Consider the following 23,171-nt stretch of genomic DNA (forward strand, 5'->3'; position numbering starts at 1 on the left):
GGTTAAAAAAATGATTTCTCAACTACAGTAAAAAAAAAACTGTCAAGAAGGTAACACCTTAAAGGCTGGGGCTGCGACAGATGCGGGGGGTGTGAGGGCGAGTGAAGAGGACCACAGATGTCCATTGAAGTCAATGGAAGCATTTTTTCTAGACGAAGATGAAAAGACTGTCAGCCACCAAATGAGAGTAAGTTGACAGTATGCGTGTAATGAGACCGTAATGGTAAGCTTTGGTTGTAGTTTGTTAGGTTCAGAGATGCGCTCCGCTCCAGTTTTATGCTGAATCCACGTCCAGTTTTGATTTCAGGCCAGCTCTGCTGAGGGGGAAAGCAATGTAAACTCCCCCGGAGTGTGCAGAGGCTCCAGCTCTCATTTCCATGGGCTGGCGGTAGGGAGGGGACGGCACATAGGGCAGGGTGGGGGCTGCCTTGCACTGTGTGCGCCAGGAACTCCCCAAACAGCAGTTCCAGGTTCTGGGGCAGATAGAGTTCAAGATAAGCAGCCAAAATAAAGCGGCTGGTTTGTAACACGGATCACGACGATAAGGCTCTTCTTGCTCAAATAGAAATGTGCTTTTATGCATATGTGCTTGGGCACCTGAGAAAGATGCAGAATAGCCTCAGTAGCAAAAAAAAGCCAGAGCCATCCTACCTGCTGTCGCCTACAGGGCAAAGGTCCTTGGCATGGTGAAGGACACGGTTTCTACCTGTTTTCAGGGCTCGGCTTGCGGTTGGCGCAGAATATTTTGGGCGGGATCCTTGGCCCCAATGGGCACTAGAGAAAATCTATCACAGTGGAGTAAGGTGCTCCGATCTTTATACATATGCAAACACTGCTTCATTTTGTAACATTTGAACTTGTTTTCTGTGGCCCAGACTAAGATGCAGTAATGCAGAAGTGCTTGCCCGAGCTGACTCTGCAAACTTGCTCTCTCCCATCAACGCATGATGGGTGATGTTGCCACAGACCCACAATGCACCACGCCTCTGGAATATGAAAGATGAAGGATATATTCCAAGGTGCCACCCCGCCAGGCGGCAGCCACCATGTATAATTCTGGACACGCAGCCTCAGTCTGACACCCCCGGGCCGTGCCTCAAACTCGCTGTGAAACAGGTTCCATTTTATTGTTTTTCATAGAATGATACCTGCAACTGAGCGCTGCCAAGATCTGAGCACACTGCAGCATAAAACGTGACGAAGAATCCATGGGACGAAGCATTTAATCAGCGGGGCAATTAATTAAATTCCTAATAGCAGAATTATTCAACAATTGATCACATAACAGTATTAGTTTATAACATTGGCAGCGAACGGATTTACCAGAAGAGATTATTTCACGGGGCACCGGCGCCCGGATGGAATGTCAGTTTTTGTGTAATGTGCAGAATAGTGTCCGGTCATTGGAACATTTAAGGCATACAGATGTAAAGCGGGAACAGAAGCACTGTCCAAAGCTCTGCTAAACGAAAGCTAGTATTAAAACAAGTATTTGCAATGTGGGAGATGGACATGCGAGGGCGAGGATGCAGGAGGTGGGGGAGAGAAGGCACGACAACGGGAGGGAGGGAATGAGTAAAGAAGGCACCAAAACATGTCGTGCCCGAGGAGGAGGTGTGAGCACTTTTGCGGCCGCTTTGATGTTCTCAGTGGCCACGCGGCTCACTGAGAACATCAGAGCCGCTGCAAAATTGTTCCCAAAGGCTGTAGGCGGACAAATGGTGCGCGCGCACATGCACTGTGCCCGATCCGCCTGCAGACTTTGGGAGCATTTTTAAAAGCCCCTACTTAATTCTCGCAAAGCATCGCTTACGCGTTGGCCATAGCGAGACCTAAAAAGGAACAGGCCAGTACAACAGGGTGGCCCCATATAGGGGTATATGACGCCATGTCCATGGAGTAAACTGAATACAAGTCGGAGCTGCTGCAAAACATGTTGGCGAAGGTGAGCTATTTCAACTTTTCCAGAACCAATTCCGAGCCGAAGAGGGTAGAGGAATCTGCAGGTAGAAGTATCTATCAGAAAGCAGCATACTAACCACACATCCGCTGAATCCAATTCAGTTGGAGCCTAACTCTGACAGCAGTAGAAAGTCGGTGCTATATACATCCCTTTAACTTAACATACCGGAACGACAGCAAAAGAGTGAAACGTTGTGTTAAATTTACAGACGTGCATAGGCAGTTATGCCATATTCCATAATGGAAGGCAGAAACGAAATGCAGAGACCGCAAAAAGATGAGGGCAAGTAAGAAGTGATGCTTACAACACAGCCTAGTCGGTAAACTAAATGATCTCGAGTCTCTTGAATAATAGGTGCGAAAATTACAGACCTAAACAGCAGCCATCCTAACAATTGTGGAAGGCTGAGGAAGAACGGCTGAGATTTGAACTTGTGACCCGTAGGCCTCTCGTTGTGCTCTCAGTTAACTGAGCATTTTACATCAGAGCTCTTTGAAGCTGCACATCGCTGGCAGAAGCCATTGAGCCCAAATACCAGGCGCACAATTAAGATGCACAGCTTGGAATGCACACGCTGTGTTTATTACACGGATGTGTTTGAGGCAAAAATACTCACCTGGGTCCCCATTAGCTGTAAAACAAAAGGTGGGTTATCGACACCAGTATAGTTCAGATGGTCTTCATGCACTTGAATTACATGTGATGCAAATATCCCACTTAATGGAATTCATCAATTTTGGAAGGATGAAAGGCTAAGTCAGCCCTGCCAGATATGAAACTATGATCTCTTATCAGGCGTTTAGCACATAGCAATCTTAGCAGCACTATCATAACTGCAGCTTACAGAACAAGGCTGTATTTAACTGAGCATGAAGAAAGTACAGGGCTAAATTAGTAAACGGCGCAAGCTAAAACCTGCAGCATTTTTCTCTATAAACAACTAATATCATTAAACGGTATGATTATTTATTGTATTTTGATTACTTCAATATAGGATTACAACCCAAAATATAGCAGGTCCATTCACTTTGGCGCTGACGTCATACAGAGGCAAAGGCCTGATGTCCGTACCTGACTCCCTGGTGCGACCTCTGACGACCTCGCTCCACGGGCCAGGCCCGATGGCGTTAAAGGCCTGGATCTGCAGCTCGTACTCGGCCCACTCCTCCAGCCCTTCGATGGTGTACTCCCGCTCCAGCCGGTCGTTGATCACCTGTGTCAGCGGAGGGCTCTGCAGGTCGGGCCGCCAGTACTTCACCCGGTAGCCCACGGACTCGGGGTTGCCGTTGTACCGCGAGTCGGGCAAAGGCTGAAGGGGAAACCAAAGAAAGGTGTGTTATTCAAACAGCCATGCTCGGAAACCGACCTACACGACAAAGCAGGTATACAGACATGTGGCGTGACGTGGGGGGGGGAATGTAGGTTTAAAAACACCAAGATGTGAGGGAAAAACACTTCATTTGGGCCACAAGCTGCAACCTTTGGTAAACCTTGACCTTCTCTTCCGGGGTGGGGGCCCAAATCATCGTGTTACTTGGTAACTGAGGGGACTGAAACCACCGTCCTGCCTGTGATTGGCCACGTTGCTAAGGCATTGCTTGGCTGGTCCAAGGCGTAGCCGAGTGCTAAAGCGGAGGGCATTGTGATGTCATTGCAGAAGACAACCGAACGGATTGCGTGTCAGTGACGTCACTGCCACCGCCTGAAATGTCCCATTGTGATGTCATTGCAGAAGACAACCGAACGGATTGCGTGGCAGTGACGTCACTGCCACCGCCTGAAATGTCCCATTGTGATGCCACTGCAGAAGACAACCGAACGGATTGCGTGGCAGTGACGTCATTGCCACCACCTGAAATGTCCCTTTAACAGAATGGCTTCACACGCACTTCATTTTTAACAAAGAATGAATAAATAACTGGTGAATGCACTTAAATCGAAGTGATGAATTGTCAAAACAAAACACATTATTTTTGCTTCCATCCATTTGACAGAGGCTCATAAGCATTGTATTGCCTTAAATCTTAATACAAGTAGCTCTCCCAACTCACAAATAAACCGAAAAAGCCTGAAAAGAGCGAAATATACTTTATCAGTAGGCTATCAAAGTTTTCATATTAAAAAATAGTAAAACTACATTTTCTCTCAAAACCTAATTATTCATACAATCGCCTTCCTTTAGATGTGTGTATAAGTGGATGTTAATATCATAACTTCAAAGTGTACAATTGCGTTCAAAGCTACAGCTAAAATACGTGAATGAACTGATTTAATGTTTCCTCAAAGGTCTTCTTCTCCGAGCTCTCGCTGCTTTTTTTTTGGGGGGGGGGGGGGGTCTGGTCTTATCGGTGTTGGGTTAATCAGATATGGAATTATCGATTCCTCCTCTTTTGATCTTCGGACTAATCACCTGAAGTTTTTCAGAATATGTCTGGAAGGAAACCTTTTCTGTTTGTAATAGTAGGTTTAACTCAAATATTCAATTTCATTTCCTACCTCCAGGCAGTGGGACTTGCGATAAGGCATACTTCCTTTGGAAAGATTTTAGGCCAAATATGCAACGTTACTCAGCAAGTGAATCCCACACCTGCCCCCTTTCCCTGTGTGGGCTGTCCCACCAGACACCTAAGCTCTGCCTCACTCTCACACGTGCCCCACATCCATAAAAGCAAAACTGGAGGTCACTCCTTCTCCTACATCACACCCAAGACATGACACGTCAGAGCCTCCTCCTCACTTCTGGAGATCCGCATAAAGCTGAAGACCTGGTTCTTCGTGGAAGTACATTGGGGAGCACACACCTTACACACCTGCCCAAGCGCCTAGATACTGTCTCGCGTGATAAGTGCGTTACACGAATCAGTATAACATAACATATACAGTTGGTGCAGAGGTAGACAGTTCAGCAATTAGACCTATGCAATGTCAAAACATGACACAAAAATAATGTAAAAATCTGAGGAAAAAACCAATCAATGTAAAAAAAAATGTTTCTTCAGTCTGAGTTTCAATTTAGAATCTCAGGTTCTGCATTGAGTGACATGACGTTGAATAACAGTTAGCATTTTTTGTTATTCCAAAACAGTTTTAGGGAAGGAAACTGTCAGTACCTGGCATGACTCTGTTTTGATTTGCCAGTCCCGTGGGGCCAATAGCTGAGCCAGGGAGTCAGACTCAGCCCAAGATAGGCCGAGCCAGTATTGGCTGGCCCTTCTCTAGCATAAATCCAATTTACTGCAGTTAACAGCCTATTCTTTGACTGATGAGAACTGTCAGAGGCGAGGCTGTTAGCTATAGCAAGTGCTTTTTTCGAGAAAGCTCAGTAAGTACAAAATAAAATTTAAACAACTAAGGCAACATTTTCCATCTCTGTTACTTTTAACTTCACACTTGGTGGAGAGATGATGCTCTGAAGTGTGAACCATATTTGGTACTCTTTCAAATTGAAGATGCCAGCCAAAGAACCCATCTATCATGTCTGTGGGCAGGCTGCGATATTTAGTTCATAACAAACCTGCTACCCTATAAACGCCCAGACCTGCCACGAAATATTCAGAAGTCCTCTGTGACCGCACCAGCTGTTGATTTCCAGCTGACTGACTTCAGACTCAATTAGCAGAGCAACCTGGAACCCTAAGATATATTTACGCTATTCATTTTACGACAAATCATTTTACGTCGAAACATATATGTTTGCATTCTTGAAAACAACCTTTCCATCCATGAAACATCTATAGTTATGAATCATCAGTCGGTGAACTGTGCAAGGACTTTACAGATTGCGCCCACTTACCACCCAACGGATCCACAGGCTGGTCTCACTGGCTGTGCGCAGGGTCAGGCTTCCTGGTGCCACATCTGGGGGTGCTTGAAGGGTCTGGATCACGCGAGATGGTTGACTGAGAGGTCCCGCACCAACTATATTCACCTGTCGCATACGGAACCTGAAGCAAGACCCAGCACAATAGCAAATTAGAATGTAACGCTCTAAGCCGGAGAGACCATATCAACCAATTCTCTTCAGCTATGTTCTTGAAATTTATATTTTGGATCAGGGACATCTTGAGAATTTTGGGGGCCCGGGCCACACATAATTTGGGGTTCCCTGCTCGGATAAACTCTGAATTTATTATTAATTTTCAGCTCATTCATGGCCTCAGAAACTATGATCTGATCATTCACAACCCGCTTCGCTGACCCCCATCGCAACCCACTTCGCTGGCCCCCAAACCTTTAGGGAGACTCCAGTCATTCAGGGGGTCTCCATTCAGTGCAAAGCCTTTGAATATTTATGAGATATTGGATACCTGGGAGCCCCTTTCCATGTTGTGCAGGGAACCCCTTCATTTCTGTGTTATGCCACTGCCTGGAACTGTCCTGAAAGCTTAATGATGGAGCCCCTAGAAAGGTGGGGGCCCTGGGACACAGCCCACTTTACCTATGCCTTAAAACGCCTCTGTTTTGGATAGAAAAAACAGCCGACAAGCATTTCACCCACAAGGACATTTTGAAGGCTCGGCGGCTAATATATTAGAAACTGTACATTTCCGCTTGCTGCATTCAAGAGAGAAAGGCACTGATGATGAACATAGAGAGAGGATAACTTTTCAGAATATGGCAGGATAACTGATACATTGTTGAACTTCAAATTACACAACAAATGAAGCTGTGCGCCTCATTTTTATTTATTTATAGAGTTCGTACACCGAGAGGAATCAAGGCACTTAGGGCTAGATGTAGGTATCCAAATACCGGTCGGAAACGGCCGAAAATACAGATTTTCGGCCGTTTCCGACCGGTATTTGGATATTGAGATGTAGTTGCATGTTAAATTACAGAGGGCCAGATGTAGGTCGGTCGGTAACGGCCGAAAATCGGTATTTAAGGCCGTTACCGACCGGTTTACAAGATTTGGCATGTAAGGGGCAATATTTTACCGAATCGGTAAAATTACCGATTCGGTAATTTTACCGATTCGGTAAAATAAAACATCGGTAAATTTACCGATTTGAAGCCACCCATATGTAGGTGGGACTCTTCAGAGTTCCAGGAGCCTTACCGAATCAGTATTTTACCATCAAAACCAATTTGATGGTAAAATAGCGATTCCGGTGTGCATGCACATGTGTGCATGCACACCTATGTCATGTGACAGGCAGACCTGCCCTTAGGGCAGGTATGCCTGCCACATGGCACCTGTGCCTGTTTTGGGGGTGCCAGAGGGTGTCAAAGTGACACCGCCTGCACCCTTGTGAATTCTTTAATTACCGATTCGGTAAATACCGAATCGGTAATGCCTAATCATTCCTATGGGCTTCAAAGCCCATAGGAATGAATGGGCATTACCGATTCGGTATTTACCGAATCGGTAATTAAAGAATTGTTAAGGATTCGGTAACGAATCCAGATGTTGGGACCTACATACCATTTACCGATTTTGAAATACCGAATCGGTACAATTCGGTATTTTAAAATCGGTAAATGTTTTTTACCTACATCTGGCCCCTAATCAGTAATTTTACCGAATTTGTAATTTTTCCGATTCGGTAAAATACCGAATTGGTAAAATTACAGATTCTGTAATTCAACATGTAGGTAGCACTGTAATCAGTGCTACAAGGGTTTAGGAAAACGTTATTTATCACCAACTAGAAGTTGGTGGTAAATAATGAAAACCCTTCAAAAAGCATTTTTTTTGCTTTAAAAAACGTGCCATGTTGCAGACATACATGCCCTAAGGGCATGTATGTCAGCAACATGTGCACTCATGCACAATTGAGGGGTGCTTCAGGGTGTCAAAGTGACACCCTGTCCCCCTTGCAAATTCGGTAATTTTACCGAATCGGTATGTACCGATTCGGTAATTGGCATTGATTCCTATGGGCCTCAATCGGTAAATTTCGATTCGGTAATCAACAAATAATTCCGATTCGGTAATTTCAAAATTGAAATTACCTACATCCCATTTACCTACTCTTAAATACCGAATCGGTATGATTCGGTATTTAAGAGTAGGTAAATCGAGATTACCTACATCTGGCCATTAGACACTTAAAACAAAATACCCACTGCGTCAAAACCAATATTAAGAGAAAGGAGGTTTGTTTGGGCCTTCCTGAAGGCCATGGATCCTGTGTAGACAACAGTAGATAATTCCAGAGTTCAGGTGCAAAAGAGCAGAAGGACTTACCACACAACAGGATTTCATCTTTCTCTGGAAGGCGGGGAATGAGGACCATATTAAGTTGTACTTAATGAAAGACACAGCAGAGTCTCAGCTCATCCTTTTTACAGAATATATAGAGGCTGGAATTTATCACATGGATACTTAGAGGTGGGACATATCTCTGCCTTTGGTTTCTGTAACCCAAACATACACATAGGACAGAGATGTCATTTCTCTGACCATGCCACAGGGCGCGGAAGCTAGTCTATGTAGAAAGCAGCCGCTGGTCTGTAGACTAAAAGCTCAAAAGTTGCTTTCTAAGGACAGAGGCTGCAGTGGATAGGGTGGAGGAAGCACTCCAGGAAATGGAGACCTTTCCTTTCTCTGAAGAGAAGCCAACACAAGAAGCTTTTGATCAGGTCCCTCAGTGGGTCATTAAGGTTTATGAATATGTAACATCTTGAACATGTTCCTTGAGGTGCTTTCACTACCAATGCAGCTGAAGAAAGGCCTTTAGTATTGCAAACCTTGCCCGAATGCCTCAACACACGACTGTCCTTTTACACCCCCTCCCGCCAGCTACGATCCTCCAGCCAAGCCCTAGCCACTGTACCTCGCATCAACAAAACCACCATGGGAGGTAGATCCTTCTCCTACCTGGCAGCTAAAACCTGGAACTCACTTCCCACTCACCTTCGCCTTACTCAGAACCACCTAGCATTCAGAAAGCAACTTAAAACGTGGATATTTGACAAGTAATTCCCCACCCCTCTTCAAGCGCCTTGAGACCCTCTGGGTATGTAGCGCGCTATATAAATTGATTGACTTGACTTGACTTGACTTGAACTCAGATATATCAGAGTTTGTGCAGTGGCTGTTTTCTAAGCACTGAAAAAGCGCCTGTGATGGCCACCTTACAGACATCCTCGCACATTTTTCCACACTTGAGATTTGCCAATGCCCTGTTGACCACTTCTGAATAGACATGCACAGTTTCTAAAAGCAGTATATTAGTAGCCTGGATAATTTGGTCGCCATTTCTGGCACCATATTTTATGTTTCTTTGTTTTGTTCCAATGTTCTGTAGAGTACTGGAAGGCAATGTTGTATCTACCCCAGGAAGAGTCAACAAACAGATTTTGACAAAAATCACGAGGCATGTGACCACTTCTACTTAATCTGTCCCACCATATTATAGATGATTGGAATGACTGCTATATCTCAGAATATTGTCAGAAATATTGTCTGGTGTAAATATGTCCTAAAAAGTCTTACAAAAAATCTCATACCATGAGGTGCAGAGCTTTCGCAATTAACTCCAGTGGGCCGAAACTGTAAACAGTATTTAGAAATATATTGATGTCTGACCATATTTTGACCACGATACTCTGGAACCAAACCAGTTTGATTGCAGTGAAAACGACAGAGCACCCTGTGTGAATTCCCAAGACTTCCTGTCAAAATGCAAGGATTTCCATGTGAAATCATGGAGTCAATCACATCAGCTCTACAATTGTGCCAATCGTCATAGCCCCTCACTACCTTCACAGATCTGGGGAGCGCAAAAGGAGACGAAAGAAGGTGAGGTGTTCTCACCTGCAGTAGGTGTGCGGAGTGAGATTAGGAATTGAGCAGCCGCGGCCCATGCAGGTAAGAGCGGTGGGGGTGCTGGGGATGGGTGGGGGACCGACGATGACGAGGGAAAATTACGTATTTATTCATTTTTCCTTGTCATTGCCCATCAAAGTCCCCCCTCACCTGGCCCCACCACCCTTACCTGCATGGGCCACGGCTGGAACTGAGGTGTTCTCATCTGTAATAAATATATGAAGTAACATTAGGAATTGAGGTGTTCTCACCTGCAATAAGTGTATGGACTGAGATTAGGAATTGAGGTGTTCTCATCTGTAACAAGTATATGGACTGAGATTACGAATTGAGGTTTTCTCACCTGTAATAAGTGTATGGAGTAAGGTTAGGAATTGAGGCTTTTCTCACCCGTAATGAGTGTACAGAGTGAGATTAGGAATTGAGGTGTTCTCACTTGTAATGAGTGTATGCAGTGAGATTAGGAACTGTGGTCTTCTCACCTATAATAAGTGTATGGAGCAAGTTTAGAAATGGAGGTGTTCACACCTGTAATACATTTCAGAGTGAGATTAGGAATTGAGGTTTTCTCATCTGTAATAATTGAACGAAATGAGATTAGGAATTGAGGTGTTCTGACTTGTAACAAGTGTATGGAGTAAGATTAGGAATTGAGGTTTTCTCATCTGTAATAATTGAACGAAGTGAGATTAGGAATTGAGGTGTTCTGATTTGTAACAAGTGTATGGAGTAAGATTAGGAATTGTGGTGTTCTCACCTGTAATAAATGTAGGGAGTAAGATTAGGAATTGTGGTGTTCTCACCTGTAATAAATGTAGGGAGTAAGATTAGGAATTGAGGTGTTCACACCTGTAATACATTTGCAGAATGAGATTAGGAATTGAGGTGTTCTCACCTGTAATAATTGAACGAAGTGAGATTAGGAATTGAGGTGTTCTGACTTGTAACAAGTGTATGGAGTAAGATTAGGAATTGTGGTGTTCTCACCTCTATTAAATGTAGGGAGTAAGATTAGGAATTGACGTGTTCATATCTGTAATAAATTTGCAGAGTGAGATTGGGAATTGAGGTGTTCTCACCTGTAATAAGTGTACGGAGTGAGATTAGGAATTTCCAGCACCTGGGCATCAGATTCATTTTCCACCTCATAGAGATTGATCCACTCCTCTTCATCTCCAGTCACTCCAACCTGAGCGGGGGAACAAACAGCCGTGTTAAATTCATGCAGCGCAATGCCAGAATGGCCATTGGCCAGAATCATTTAATTTCAAAATCTTTTTAAATCAGTAAATGTGTTACCTGGCATACTGTAATAGAGGAAGAAAAACAGCTTTCCAATACCCTCAATACATCCTGAGTTACCTTTTAAACAACTGGCCGCATACATCATTAGTGGCCTACTACAGGCACTGAGGGAATCAATACATCACTTCCTGGATGGCTACACTGTGCCGCTAACTGGACTCAATGGTTTTGATGATGTGGTACAGCAGTTCCTTATCACTCTTACCTTTGCAGAGCTCTACAAACTGGCCAAACCAGGCAGGTTGGCTTCACCAATACTTACTTTGCTGTGACTAAAATATCACATTTTTGCAGAGATGCATATAGAGGTAGCATGCAGATATGTGCTACATACAGCTTAGGTAATACAGAGGATAGATGAACTAATGGCTTGCAAAAACAAAGCATCACATCTAAATAGTATGACTTGAACATGAATGGTATAGATGTGCAATAATTTTCCGAATTTTTGTGGAAAACTGCACGTCTGGTGTCAAACTCTTAAATACTTCAGTGCCTGTCTTTTTCTATGTTTGTGGCTGCAAGATCATATTTTAATGGTGCTCAACGAGGAGGTATTTGACTATTAAATATTAATTGAGCAAAAGCCTGCATCCATTGTGTATCAAGGCCTTTCATCAATAGAAGTCTCAGACCTGCCAACCTTACTATAAAAAAAGAAAAATCACTGTCAGGGGGAGGGCGTGGCCTTGAAGGGGGCGGGCTATGTGCCCAGAACTATCTAGGAGGCACTTCTGCACCCTCCCCCACAGAAACCCCTCCTCCTAAAAACAAGCCTGCTGAGGATGGTGCCTATGTCTTGGGGTGTTTTTACAGCCTATAATGGACGTAGGCTTTTAAAAGTGGTTTTTAGGGCGTTTTTCCTGCCACCGTGCAATATTGGCTCCTCACCAATGACACGATTGAAAGGACCCGATATTGTGTGACACACGATGGCACCGTGAGAGTTGGCAGGTCTGGTTCTTTAATAATGAAACTAAATCACAGATCAGTTAAGCACGTATTCTGTAAATACGGGTTTGTGTAGATAGTAGCCACATTGGATTAGTGTTTGTCAAACTAAATGTATACATTGTGAAGTATATAGCGCAAACCTAGCTAGGAAGCAATGGACTACTATACATTACTTGGGGAAATGAGAGAGGATCTACAATAGCGTGCAGATCAAGCAGTGATTAGATAAATATTATTCACATATTACAATTTACATTTTTTAGGGACAGATTATGACTTCTTGCAGTGCGGATTGGCGGCCTGCCACTGCCACGCCCCTGCAGCACCAAGAGTCACTGCCAGCCACCCGCCAGATTACAAGTTTTTTTGTAGTCTGGCAGGTGGGCGACATGGCAGTTCCCCCTGCAGTGCCAATTCAAAGAAGGCGGTGCCTTTAAAAAAGGCACCGCAATGGGAATGCCGCACAAAGTTCCTACATGATACGGACTTTAACATCCATGCCGTAGGCATATAAACATTAAGGGACAGATTATGACTTCTTGCAGTGCGGGTTGGCGGCCTGCCACTGCCACGTCCCTGCAGCACCAAGAGTCACTGCCAGCCACCCGCCAGATTACACGTTTTTTTGTAGTCTGGCAGACGGGCGGCATGGCAGTTCCCCCTGCAGTGCCAATTCAAAGGAGGCGGTGCCTTTAAAAAAAGCACCGCAATGGGAATGCCGCACAAGGTTCCTACATGATATGGACTTTAACATCCATGCCGTGCAAAAACTGGTTTGCATGCACACAGGGCGGCACATGTTGTGCCAGCCTGTGTGCATACACAGGGCGCAGAAGTACAAGGGGCCATGTTGGGCCCCCTTTGTTTCCTCTCCGCCAGGGTTTTAATGGTGGTGGACTTATATAAACATGAAAGGGAGCTTCCCCAAAGAATAAATAATCAATCAATGGAAATCTACCAAAAACACCCACAGAACAGCTAAGTTATTTTAGAAAATGTATTTTCAGTTGATCATTTTTAATAAAATCATTTAGTCCAGCATTGAAAAGGGTCAGCTTCTAGTGTATAAAAGTACATTGGATAATAGAATCATAAGAAAACATCAGCCCAAGTGAAAATACGACAATAAAAACATGACACACCGTTCATTCATTCTATCAATCATGCGCACTCTCTCTATCAAGCAAACCATGTATTCACACTCAAAAAAGCATCAAAAACAGCATACAGTGGGAGAAGAAGCGCCGTAATGGTGGTGGAACCGCCATAAAAACTCTGTGGAGAGGAAACTCGTAATATGCTTTACGGAACCACGGCAGACCTGCCAAGCATACTGCGGTCTCTCACCGCTACTCCACTGCCATGGAACAGCGGTTCCCTTGCAGCGCCGACAGTCCCAGGGCGGCCCGAGTGTCCAAGTTGTAATGGCGCAGTTGGACTGCCGGTGCGGCAGTGGCTGGAGGGCCACCACTGCCTCACCACGAGCCTGGCAGCCCTCAGACCGCCGGATACGTAATTAGGCCCTAAGTGATTTTCCCAGAATCGCACGATGCGGTGTGAAACACAGAGCCTGGGATTACAATCTGGATCCCCAGGTTCAAAGGGAGACAGTTCTAGTCACTAGGCCACATCTCCTCCCCAAAAATTCAAGAAAGCTGGCACAATGAAATTCTCTTTTCAAAGGTGTTAAAGGATTCCAGTCCAGCTCCTAGTCCTGGCTGTCTTAACCTGCTTGAAGGGTCGGAAGTTTGTCAGTTGATTACTTGGTCCATTTTTAAATTATTTCCTAGCAAATGCTGGAGTTGTATATAAGCAGAGTAGTCTTGTGTGTTATTGGATAGATAAGAATACAGGCAACGTAATGTAATTGAAGAGTTTCACGCGGAAATATCGAAAAAAAACACTTTGCAAACGTTGTGAAGTTTTCCGTATATCTTTTGACAGGTGAAAAACACGTTTTGAACGTATAGCATTGATGAAATCAAAATGGACACCGTGAAGGAGCAAAACGTACCCCTTTTCCAAGAATTAATTAAGCCCAAATTACAAAGCATTCTTGATAGCACAGTGATGTTATTTCCGTTTGCCGCTGGCTTCTGCAGTGATGTGAAGCGCATGATTTTGAGTCCGTGGCCAGGTAGACTAAGACATCCATCCTTTCGAAATTGGTAAATTGAGCAACAATGAATTGGGCATTGCAAGTTCTGCTGCTTACCGCGCTTATAAAGGGAAGAATTGTGGTATTCCATGTTTTAAAGTTAGCTTTGGCCGTGTTTTTCCAGTTCGTCGGGATTCTTTTTAGGGCCGCTGTGAGCAGTAAGTCTAGTAGGTCTCTTTCTTCTTTGCTGTTCAGGTCTGCTGTCATGTGTTCTGTGGCCAGGCTTACAAAGCTGATTGTTAAGTCTTTGTTGAATATATCGTTCAGAAAGCTATTCACCTTGATACAGAACTTAAATGCAAACATGTATATTCTTTTTTTATATTTTAATAAAAAGTTTTAAATAAAAAAAAAAGAAGTATTGTACAATAAAATATTTTAATTTCTAATTCACAGATATTGCTGTTGAGCAGCTGACATATACATCAATCTCAGAATGGAATATTTGTCAGTGGCATTTGAAGATAACGCATCATCTTCCAAGCTTCCCATACTTGGAAGGTTCTACCTTACCTTTTCTATCATTCTGGACTCTGTATCTGGTGCAGTGAGGTTGAAAGAATGATCCTCCTAGGCCCTGGCTCCTCCTTTCCTCCACACACGGAGCACAGAGCTCAAATAAGCCTGAGGCTGGCCTGGAAGCACCACGGATTGTGAAGACGAATGCATTACGAGTTCCTCGCTCTTCTCTGTGATAGCATATTCCTTTTGACTCCTCATGTTACCATGGCTGTCGGTACCGCGAGACCGTATTTTTAGTTTCAAGTGACACGCGCATTAAATAAATGATACAGTCAGCAGTAAGTGACACTACGTCAGCCCCAAAAAATAAAACGATATACCTTTCCACGTCTCAAACTCCATTAGAGCGGTGAAACCACGCGACACCGACAGTTTCACTGTGTTGCTTGGAAACACCTGAATATATTTCCCACAAATACTTGAGAGTTATCAAGTATAATTGAATTTAAATGCCTACAGGGACGATTTGAGAAAATTACCTTTCCCGAAAGCCGCAGAGTTGCATCACAGGCTCTACTGAAAAAATTGGTTCATGTGGAAAAGTGTAAAATATGCAGTGCTGCAGTCTCCCAAAAAAAATACATCCTCACAATCTCGTGCTACAAACAATACAGATTTCTAAAACCCCAGGAAAAAAACAAGTTTGCTCCCAAAAGTTTATTTCTGTTCCATGCTTGAGTCACTGATTTAATGCATGGTTGTCTTTGAGTTCTAACACCTTTGGTCCTCTTCATCCAAAACAAATCCATCAGAAAGTATCAGAAGGACAAGAAAAACCAGGAGTGGATGAACTGTTCATGCATGGACCACGGCAGCCTGAGAGATCTATGTATGAGGAAGTCTATTTACCAATGGAATAATGGTCATGAAATTAGGTTGGGAGGGGGGGCATATATACTATCAACTCCGTAGAGCAGGGGTCTACAAACCGGTCCTGGAGGGCCGGATCCATGCCAGATTTTTAAAATTACTACATGTATCTCAATGGGGATATCCCAAAAATCTGGCATGGATCCGGCCCTCCAGGACCGGTTTGGAGACCCCTGCTGTAGAGCAACTCTTTAAACCCTGGATGGGTACCTGCGAGGCAGACCTACAGAGGCATTTATTGATACACTGTAACATTTTCTTCTCCCTTGGCCAATATGGAAAATACTTCCCGAGCATCCTTCACAGGTACTCCTCTTTCTCTAGTAGGAAGCGGAATGATAGATTTCCCAGAAGAAGGAAAGGGAACCCTGTAAAGTTTTCCATACTTTGCTTTTTCATGGAGTTGGAAGGCAGGGGGTCGAGGTCGTGGAATTCCCTTCACAATCCCAAACTGACTACTTGGCTGAATATTCTCGGGAAAGTGAGCCATGTTAAAAGGCTTCATGAGAGGAGAAGATAACTTGTTCAGGATCTCTGTCTGTTCTCAAACCAGCATTCATTCATTCACCAGCATGGAAACTGGAATTGTGGGGCTCAACTTTCCTTCTCGTGATATTTTGTTGTAAGTCTTGTGAGCAGAGTTTGGTACCTGGACAGCAATAACCCCGCCATCAGGAGAAGCTGGTGCCCATAATTGAACAGAGATGTCTCCGAGAAAGATTCCCAGAAAAGCAAGAATCAAGAATAACTAGTAATTTCCTTGAAGGTACTGTACATGATACAAAGGTAGGACACCAAGATTGGCACTAAACAGGAGACAGAGTTCGGGCGGAGAACGGGAGGTGCAGGACAGCTAAACAAAAAGCTCAGTTGAAGTACAGATAGGGAAGCCCTTGAAGAATGTTCGGAAATGTGATGATAAAAGCAAGTGGACAGAAGGAAAGACCAGGCCAGAAAACTGGGATGAGAGAGTGGACCAAGCCCCTCAGCACTGGAGTAAGAGCCAGGCGCCTGTGCCACGTGATAAAGGTCAAAGAGTCAACCAAGTAGGGAAGGAAAGGAGTATGACCCTGAGGTGCCGATGGACCAGCAAGACTTGGATGGGGACTAATAATCAATCCCACTATTCCCACCAACAAACAGACGTTTGTGTCCATAGGCGAAAGAGTTCGCCAGCTTCTGCAGCGGCCTTGTGCGGCTAATGTCCATTACAACGCAGGCATTACATCGCAATGCCTTTACAATGCAACTTTTACAACGCAAGTGCCTTTACATTGCATGCCATTACAGAGCATGCCATTACAATGCATGTCATTACAACACATGCATCACAACGCATTATAAGGTTAGTAATGGAATAGTCATTTTCACCCCTACGCTATCCAGCACCTTCCCTACTGTTGCACTCACTGGAGAGGGAATAGTAATTTTTACCCGTACGCTATCCAACACTTTCCTTTCTGTTGCACTCACTGGAGTGGGAATAGTAATTTTTACCAATATGCCATCCAACACTTTCCCTACTGTTGCACTCACTGGAGTGGGAAAAGTAATTTTTACCAATACCCTATCCAACACTTTCCCTACTGTTGCACTCACTGGAGGGGGAATAGTAATTTTTACCCCTACGCTATCCAACACATTCCTTTCTGTTGCACTCACTGGAGTGGGAATAGTAATTTTTACCAATATGCCATCCAACACTTTCCCTACTGTTGCACTCACTGGAGTGGGAATAGTAATTTTTACCAATACCCTATCCAACACTTTCCCTACTGTTGCACTCACTGGAGGGGGAATAGTAATTTTTACCTCTACGCTATCCAACACTTTCCTTACTGTTGCATTCACTGGAGTGGGAATAGTAATTTTTACCAACACCCTATCCAACACTTTCCCTACTGTTGCACTCACTGGAGTGGGAACAGTAATTTTTACCAATACCCTATTCAACACTTTCCCTACTGTTGCACACACTGGAGGGGGAATAGTAATTTTTACCCCTACGCTATCCAACACTTTCCTTTCTGTTGCACTCACTGCAGTGGGAATAGTAATTTTTACCAATATGCCATCCAACACTTTCCCTACTGTTGCACTCACTGGAGGGGGAATAGTAATTGAAACCCCTACGTTATCCAACACTTTCCCTACTGTTGCACTCACAGGAGGGGGAATATTAATGTTTCCCCTTACGCTATCCAACACTTACCCTACTGTTGCACTAAAAGTAGTATGTGTTGTAATGGTATGCGTTGTAATGGAATGCGCTGTAATGATAGTTAAAAAAAATGTGTTGTAATGGTTTGCATTGTAAAATCATGCAATGTAATGGTAGTTGCGTTGTAAAAACTGCGATTTAAAAGCATGCGTTCCAATTGTTTGCGTTGTAACGTCATCTATTCCATTTTGAATGTAATGAGAGTTAGATGTGATTTCATGGATCAGCGTAGGACTCTGCATACACAGGTTAGAAAAGGCAGGAAAGAACCACGGTTCGGCAGAGTAGGGGCCTGATCTAGAAAATGGTGGAAGGGTCACTCTGTCACAACGGTGACGGATATCCCATCCACCGAAATGGAAATCCTGTTATATCCCATGAGATTTATATTTCGGCAGACAGGATATCCATCACCGTTGTGACGGAGACAACATTTTTTAAATCTATTGTTACATTGCTCGTAAATATTGCATTCGAATTATTACTTTTCTGCGGAACACAATCCTCCTTGTCCGTTTCCAAATAGGATTAACATCAGCAGAGCTCACGGTCCACAGGTGATCGTGAACTCTACATATTGAGTGTAACTTACTTGGGTGCGCAGCACTTCTAACTTTGCACTTGATCTGTAAAATTTTGTTGCTTTAGTGAACTATGAGGCTTCTGTAACTGGATTTTTTGTTCGGTGCTTTATATATCTCGGGTGTAATTAAACATGTCTTTTTTTAACAAGAAGACACGTCTAGCTGGACAACCTCCCTCCTTAATAACTGCAATAACTGTGTTCACCTGTCTCTGATCTCAAACTTCACACCACCTCTCCATGGACCTATGCCTTGACTACTCGATCAAGCCGCCATTGGACATCGTCTTTCCATCACAGTCTGAGGACCATGTGTCTGAGTTTCTAGGGGAACTCCTAAATAATGAATTCCTGATAATCATTAATTGTGCACCTTTCCTCCCCTTGACAGTCTCGCCAACCTTTTCCTTGTTCCTAACTTGTGGTCTTTCCTACAGGTGTTTTGAAGCTCCCTCAGTCTATTACTGTAATAATTACTTGGTTTTAGGTTTGTACTCGGTTATGATTTGTAAGGTTGCAGTTTTCTATTACCTAACTTTTTATTTGGTGCTAATTTCGTAGGTGACTGATGCAGACCATTTCATAGCACCACCAAAGACTGGGAGGGGTCATTGTGGCTCAATGGTTAGAGCGGCAGACCCTGATGCAGAGGTCTATCCCGGGACCAGGGTTCAATTCCCCGCCTTGGCGGGTCTTGGGCTCCAAAATTCCACAGACCTGATAATTCTCGCCTCGGTGCCTATTCCAATCATGGAGTCCCACTCTGCAACTCTGGGCAATAGCTTGCTTAATCTCCACAACGGCCCCCACAACGCTAAGGATACCTGACCTCCACCTTGGGGGTGCGCAGGAGTGGACACCTCACAGGGAAAGCCAGGATGGGTTCCACAGCGTTATTCGTACAAGCGCCTTGACACCCTTGCGGGTGAGTAGTGCGCAATACAAGTATCAAGTTACATTTAATGTGTAGTAGATTTATATGGAGATAGGTGTAGTTCAAGGTGTTTTTTTTGGTTTGATTCCTCACCTTCCAGTCCTTGTTAAGTGTGGTCTGGGCCTTGAACTTCTTGATTTTTAGTCAAAGATTCATGACTTCGGCCTTCAGGTTACATGTGGATCTGAAGTCTATATCAGTACACTATCCACAGAAAAGTCTATCATTTTCTACCAATAAATTTGGTCTTCACAAAAAAGGACAAGATCTTCTGCGGAATAACCCATATCACACTCAAAGCGGGCGCTCCATCATTACTGCAATCCATGGCGCGTGCTGCACAGAAACTGACATTAAAATGAGCATCTGAGACAGCCGACTGACTCTTATCGAAGATTCACTACCAGATGGCGGCATTTAAATACATTTTGAGATCTTTATTTGTTTGAAAACTGACAGCAAATGATTTGGCCCTGTCAACACCAATGAGCCTTCAGACGCAGCGGCAATCCGGCATTTCTAATTGGAACAGAGCACCCCCTTCATCAGAGGAGCAGAGAGTTGGCGTATCAGAGGAGCTGATTGGCGATGTCTCAGATGAGCTCAGGGCTGGCACCAAGAAATACTCCTGCTTACTTGACAGCCAGCTGTGTAACAGGTGGCAAGCTATCTGCTCAACAGCTTTCATGGCGAAAAGCAGAACAGGCACACACATTATATTGAATAACTTTTGTCTGGCCTAGAGGTAGGATGCAGAGAACGCAATGGTCTAAAAGGGTATTAGAGGAAGAATTTTTCACTGGAAGGAATAAAAGGGCACTAGAGGGAAAAAAATATTGGCAATTTTCTTATTATGTCACTGGGCAGAAGACTTGCTATATTAGAGACTCTTTTTTCGGGTGAACAAATAGAGTTCCTTTCAAACGTACTTCTATCTTTTATCAATCAATGCTCCATCGATTAGGTATCACTTACACTTCTTGAGAATCGAAGGAAGGCTGAAGACAATATGCAGGTTATTCATGACATTAAATATCCCCATCTAGCCCGAGGAAATGGGAGAAGATCTGGGGGCATGGCAGACATAAGAGGCTTATAGGGAGTTTACTCTAAATTTTAGTGGTCATAATCGCCCGTCATCGTTGTAGTAAATAACAGTGTATAGATGGTTCCTTGCAAGTGTATACCAAAAGAAAAACTGGCAACACAATATAATTGTTCCTCAGATGTACTGTTCATTGTTTATGAACCAATAAAAAGAGTTAAAAATATATATGTATATCCCAATTTATTCACAGAACCATTTACAAACAGTATTCTAGGAGGAGATGGGGCATGGGGGCTGGGGATGCCTGTGTGTGTGTATACCCAAGTACATGAATGGTAAATTAGTATTGCATTAACTTAAATATTATGAATGCCACAGTTTATGAGCACATCCTGTCGGAATCTAGCATTGGCAAAGCAAATGCAGCTGACCTTTTAATAACCAAGGGCCAGATGTAGGTTGGTCGGTAACGGCCGAAAATCGGTATTTTCGGCTGTTACCGACCGGTATTCAAGAATTTTACAGAATCGGTAAATTTACCGATTCTGTAAATTTACAGATTCTGTAAAATACCGAATCGGTATTTTTACCGATTCAGTAAATCTCAGATGTAGGTGGGACTCTTCTGAGTCCCAAAGGCCCTACAAAATCGGTATTTTACCACACAATCCTATTGTGTGGTAAAATACCGAATACAGGTGTGCATGCACATGTGTGCATGCACACCTAGCCATGTGACAGACAGACATGCCCTTAGGGTGTCAAAGTGACTTGTTAATTTTTAGGTTAATGTGTATGTCTGTGTTGCATTATATGGGTGTGTGAGCCAGTGAATCCTGTAGTTGAGGGGGTGGATGATTGACTGGTTCAATGCGGGTGACTGGGTGGGTAAACATGAAGTGGAGGGGGCACGAATCAGGACGCTTAATGTTGGTGAAGTGCGAACACTTCCAATGTGCCTATCTTTTTTTTCACTTCCTTTGTTGTTAATTTTTAGCAGACAATGGGTGTCCTTTAGACCCCCGCAGATGGTCCACAGGTCTGCCAGGGAATGGTGCCATGGCCTCTGGAACCTTGGTGTTGGACCACCCACTCTATTTAGAGATCGCCGCCTGGCAGGAATCTATGTGCTGTGAAGGCAGTTACTGCCGCAGCTCCCATCAATAACAGTTGTAGGTCACATCATCGACCACAGATATACTGTGGCTTAAAAATATTGTTGTCAAAATACATTTACATGCATGGAAAGTAAAGCACAAAAAATGTAAGACAAAAATAACATCTATAAAAGATATAGTAAGTCCAAAAGGTATCTAATACTAATACTGGAGAAGAACAAGTTACTTACCTTTGTTAACAATATATCTGTAAGAGACATAGATTAGTTATGGATTCCTCACCTTAGAATTACCCCCAGGCGGCAGACTGGATCCAGAGATTTATTTCTTCAGCAGTACCCCTGCACATCGATAGGTGGCGTCGGTCGACTCCGCATTTGTTGTGGGCATCATGGTCGCCAGAATGAAATCACAGTATCTACTTAGACGCCGCCCTTGCATGCTGACGTCAGTTCTTTACACGACATTCCACGCCAGAAGCGCAGAGCCATGAAAGACACTGACCACTGGTGCACGAAAACTAGGGCCCTGAAAAGGGAGTCCCTTACTCTAGAAGTCAGTTCGCAGAACGGGGAGGTTGTGTGGGGCGGTGAGGAATCCATAACTAATCTATATCTCTTACAGATATATCGTTACCGAAGGTAAGTAACTTGTTCTTTTGAAAGAGACAATTAGTTATGGATTCCTCACCTCAGAATAGATACCCCAGCAATACCAATCCCGAAGGTGGTTCTGCGAACCAAATTCACACAAGAAAGTTCTGGAGAACCGAATGGCCAAATAAGCCGTCTCTCTGGACTTGGCTATCCAGGCAGTAGTGTTTGGTAAATGTGTGCAGTGAAACCCACGTAGCTGTCTGGCAGATGTCATGAAGAGGGACTCCACGTCCCAAAGCAGTAGTAGCTGCCGTTGCCTTGGTGGAATGGGCACGCAACCCTACTGGGGGTTCCTTTTTTGCCAAGGAATAGCAGATTTTTATACAAACAACGATCCATCGAGAGATGGTACGTTTTTGTATGGCCTAACCTTTCTTGGCGCCCACGTAGCCAACAAAGAGTTGGCCATCCACCCGGAAATGTCTTGTGCGATCCAGATAGAAGGAAAGCGCACGTTTTGGATCCAGACGATGGAGCCGCTCTTCCTTTTTAGAAGGATGCGGAGGCGGAAAGAAGGTGGGCAAAGTGATGGTCTGTCCTATGTGGAAAGAGGTAACCACTTTAGGAAGGAAGAACGGCCTAGTGTGAAGGACAACTCAGTCCGGATAAACAGCCAGGAAAGTAGGCTTAGAAGAAAGGGCTTGAAGCTCACTCACCCTGCGAGCAGAGGTGATCACAACCAAGAAGGCAGTTTTTAAAGCTAAAAGTCTGAGAGGACAATTATGTAACGGCTCAAAGGGAGCGCACATAAGTTAAGTCAGAACCAAGTTCAAGTCCCACTGGGGAATTGTAAAAGGAATAGAAGGGAAGAGATGAGTAATGACCTTAAGGAATCTATTTACAATAGGGGACCGAAAACGAGAAGCTTGACTAGGAAGCCTAAGAAAGACTGAAATTGCTGAGAGATAGCCCTTAAGAGTGCCCAGAGCAGAGCCACACTGGGCCAAAGAAAGGAGGAACACAAACAATACACTTAACCTCAATATTTAATCCCATGTTAATTTTGCACAGCTGATATATTGACCATCATATTGTGGTCAAATGATATTTTGGAGTCGATGTTCA

General features: G+C 44.0%; 1 protein-coding gene across 1 annotated transcript in view; it reads right to left on the minus strand.

Annotated features, from left to right (window-relative positions):
- SDK1 (sidekick cell adhesion molecule 1) overlaps positions 1-23,171 on the minus strand; it is a 1,937,536-nt gene that overhangs the window by 327,951 nt on the left and 1,586,414 nt on the right. Inside the window, exons 23-25 of the mRNA XM_086940699.1 lie at positions 10,817-10,926; positions 5,757-5,907; positions 3,035-3,272 (exon numbers count right to left, since the gene is read on the minus strand). Coding sequence (XP_086796825.1) covers positions 3,035-3,272; positions 5,757-5,907; positions 10,817-10,926 — 499 coding nt within the window. The remainder of the gene's footprint in view (positions 1-3,034; positions 3,273-5,756; positions 5,908-10,816; positions 10,927-23,171) is intronic.

Source organism: Lissotriton vulgaris, chromosome 10, assembly GCF_964263255.1.
Source record: "Lissotriton vulgaris chromosome 10, aLisVul1.2, whole genome shotgun sequence".
Taxonomy (NCBI): domain Eukaryota; kingdom Metazoa; phylum Chordata; class Amphibia; order Caudata; family Salamandridae; genus Lissotriton; species Lissotriton vulgaris.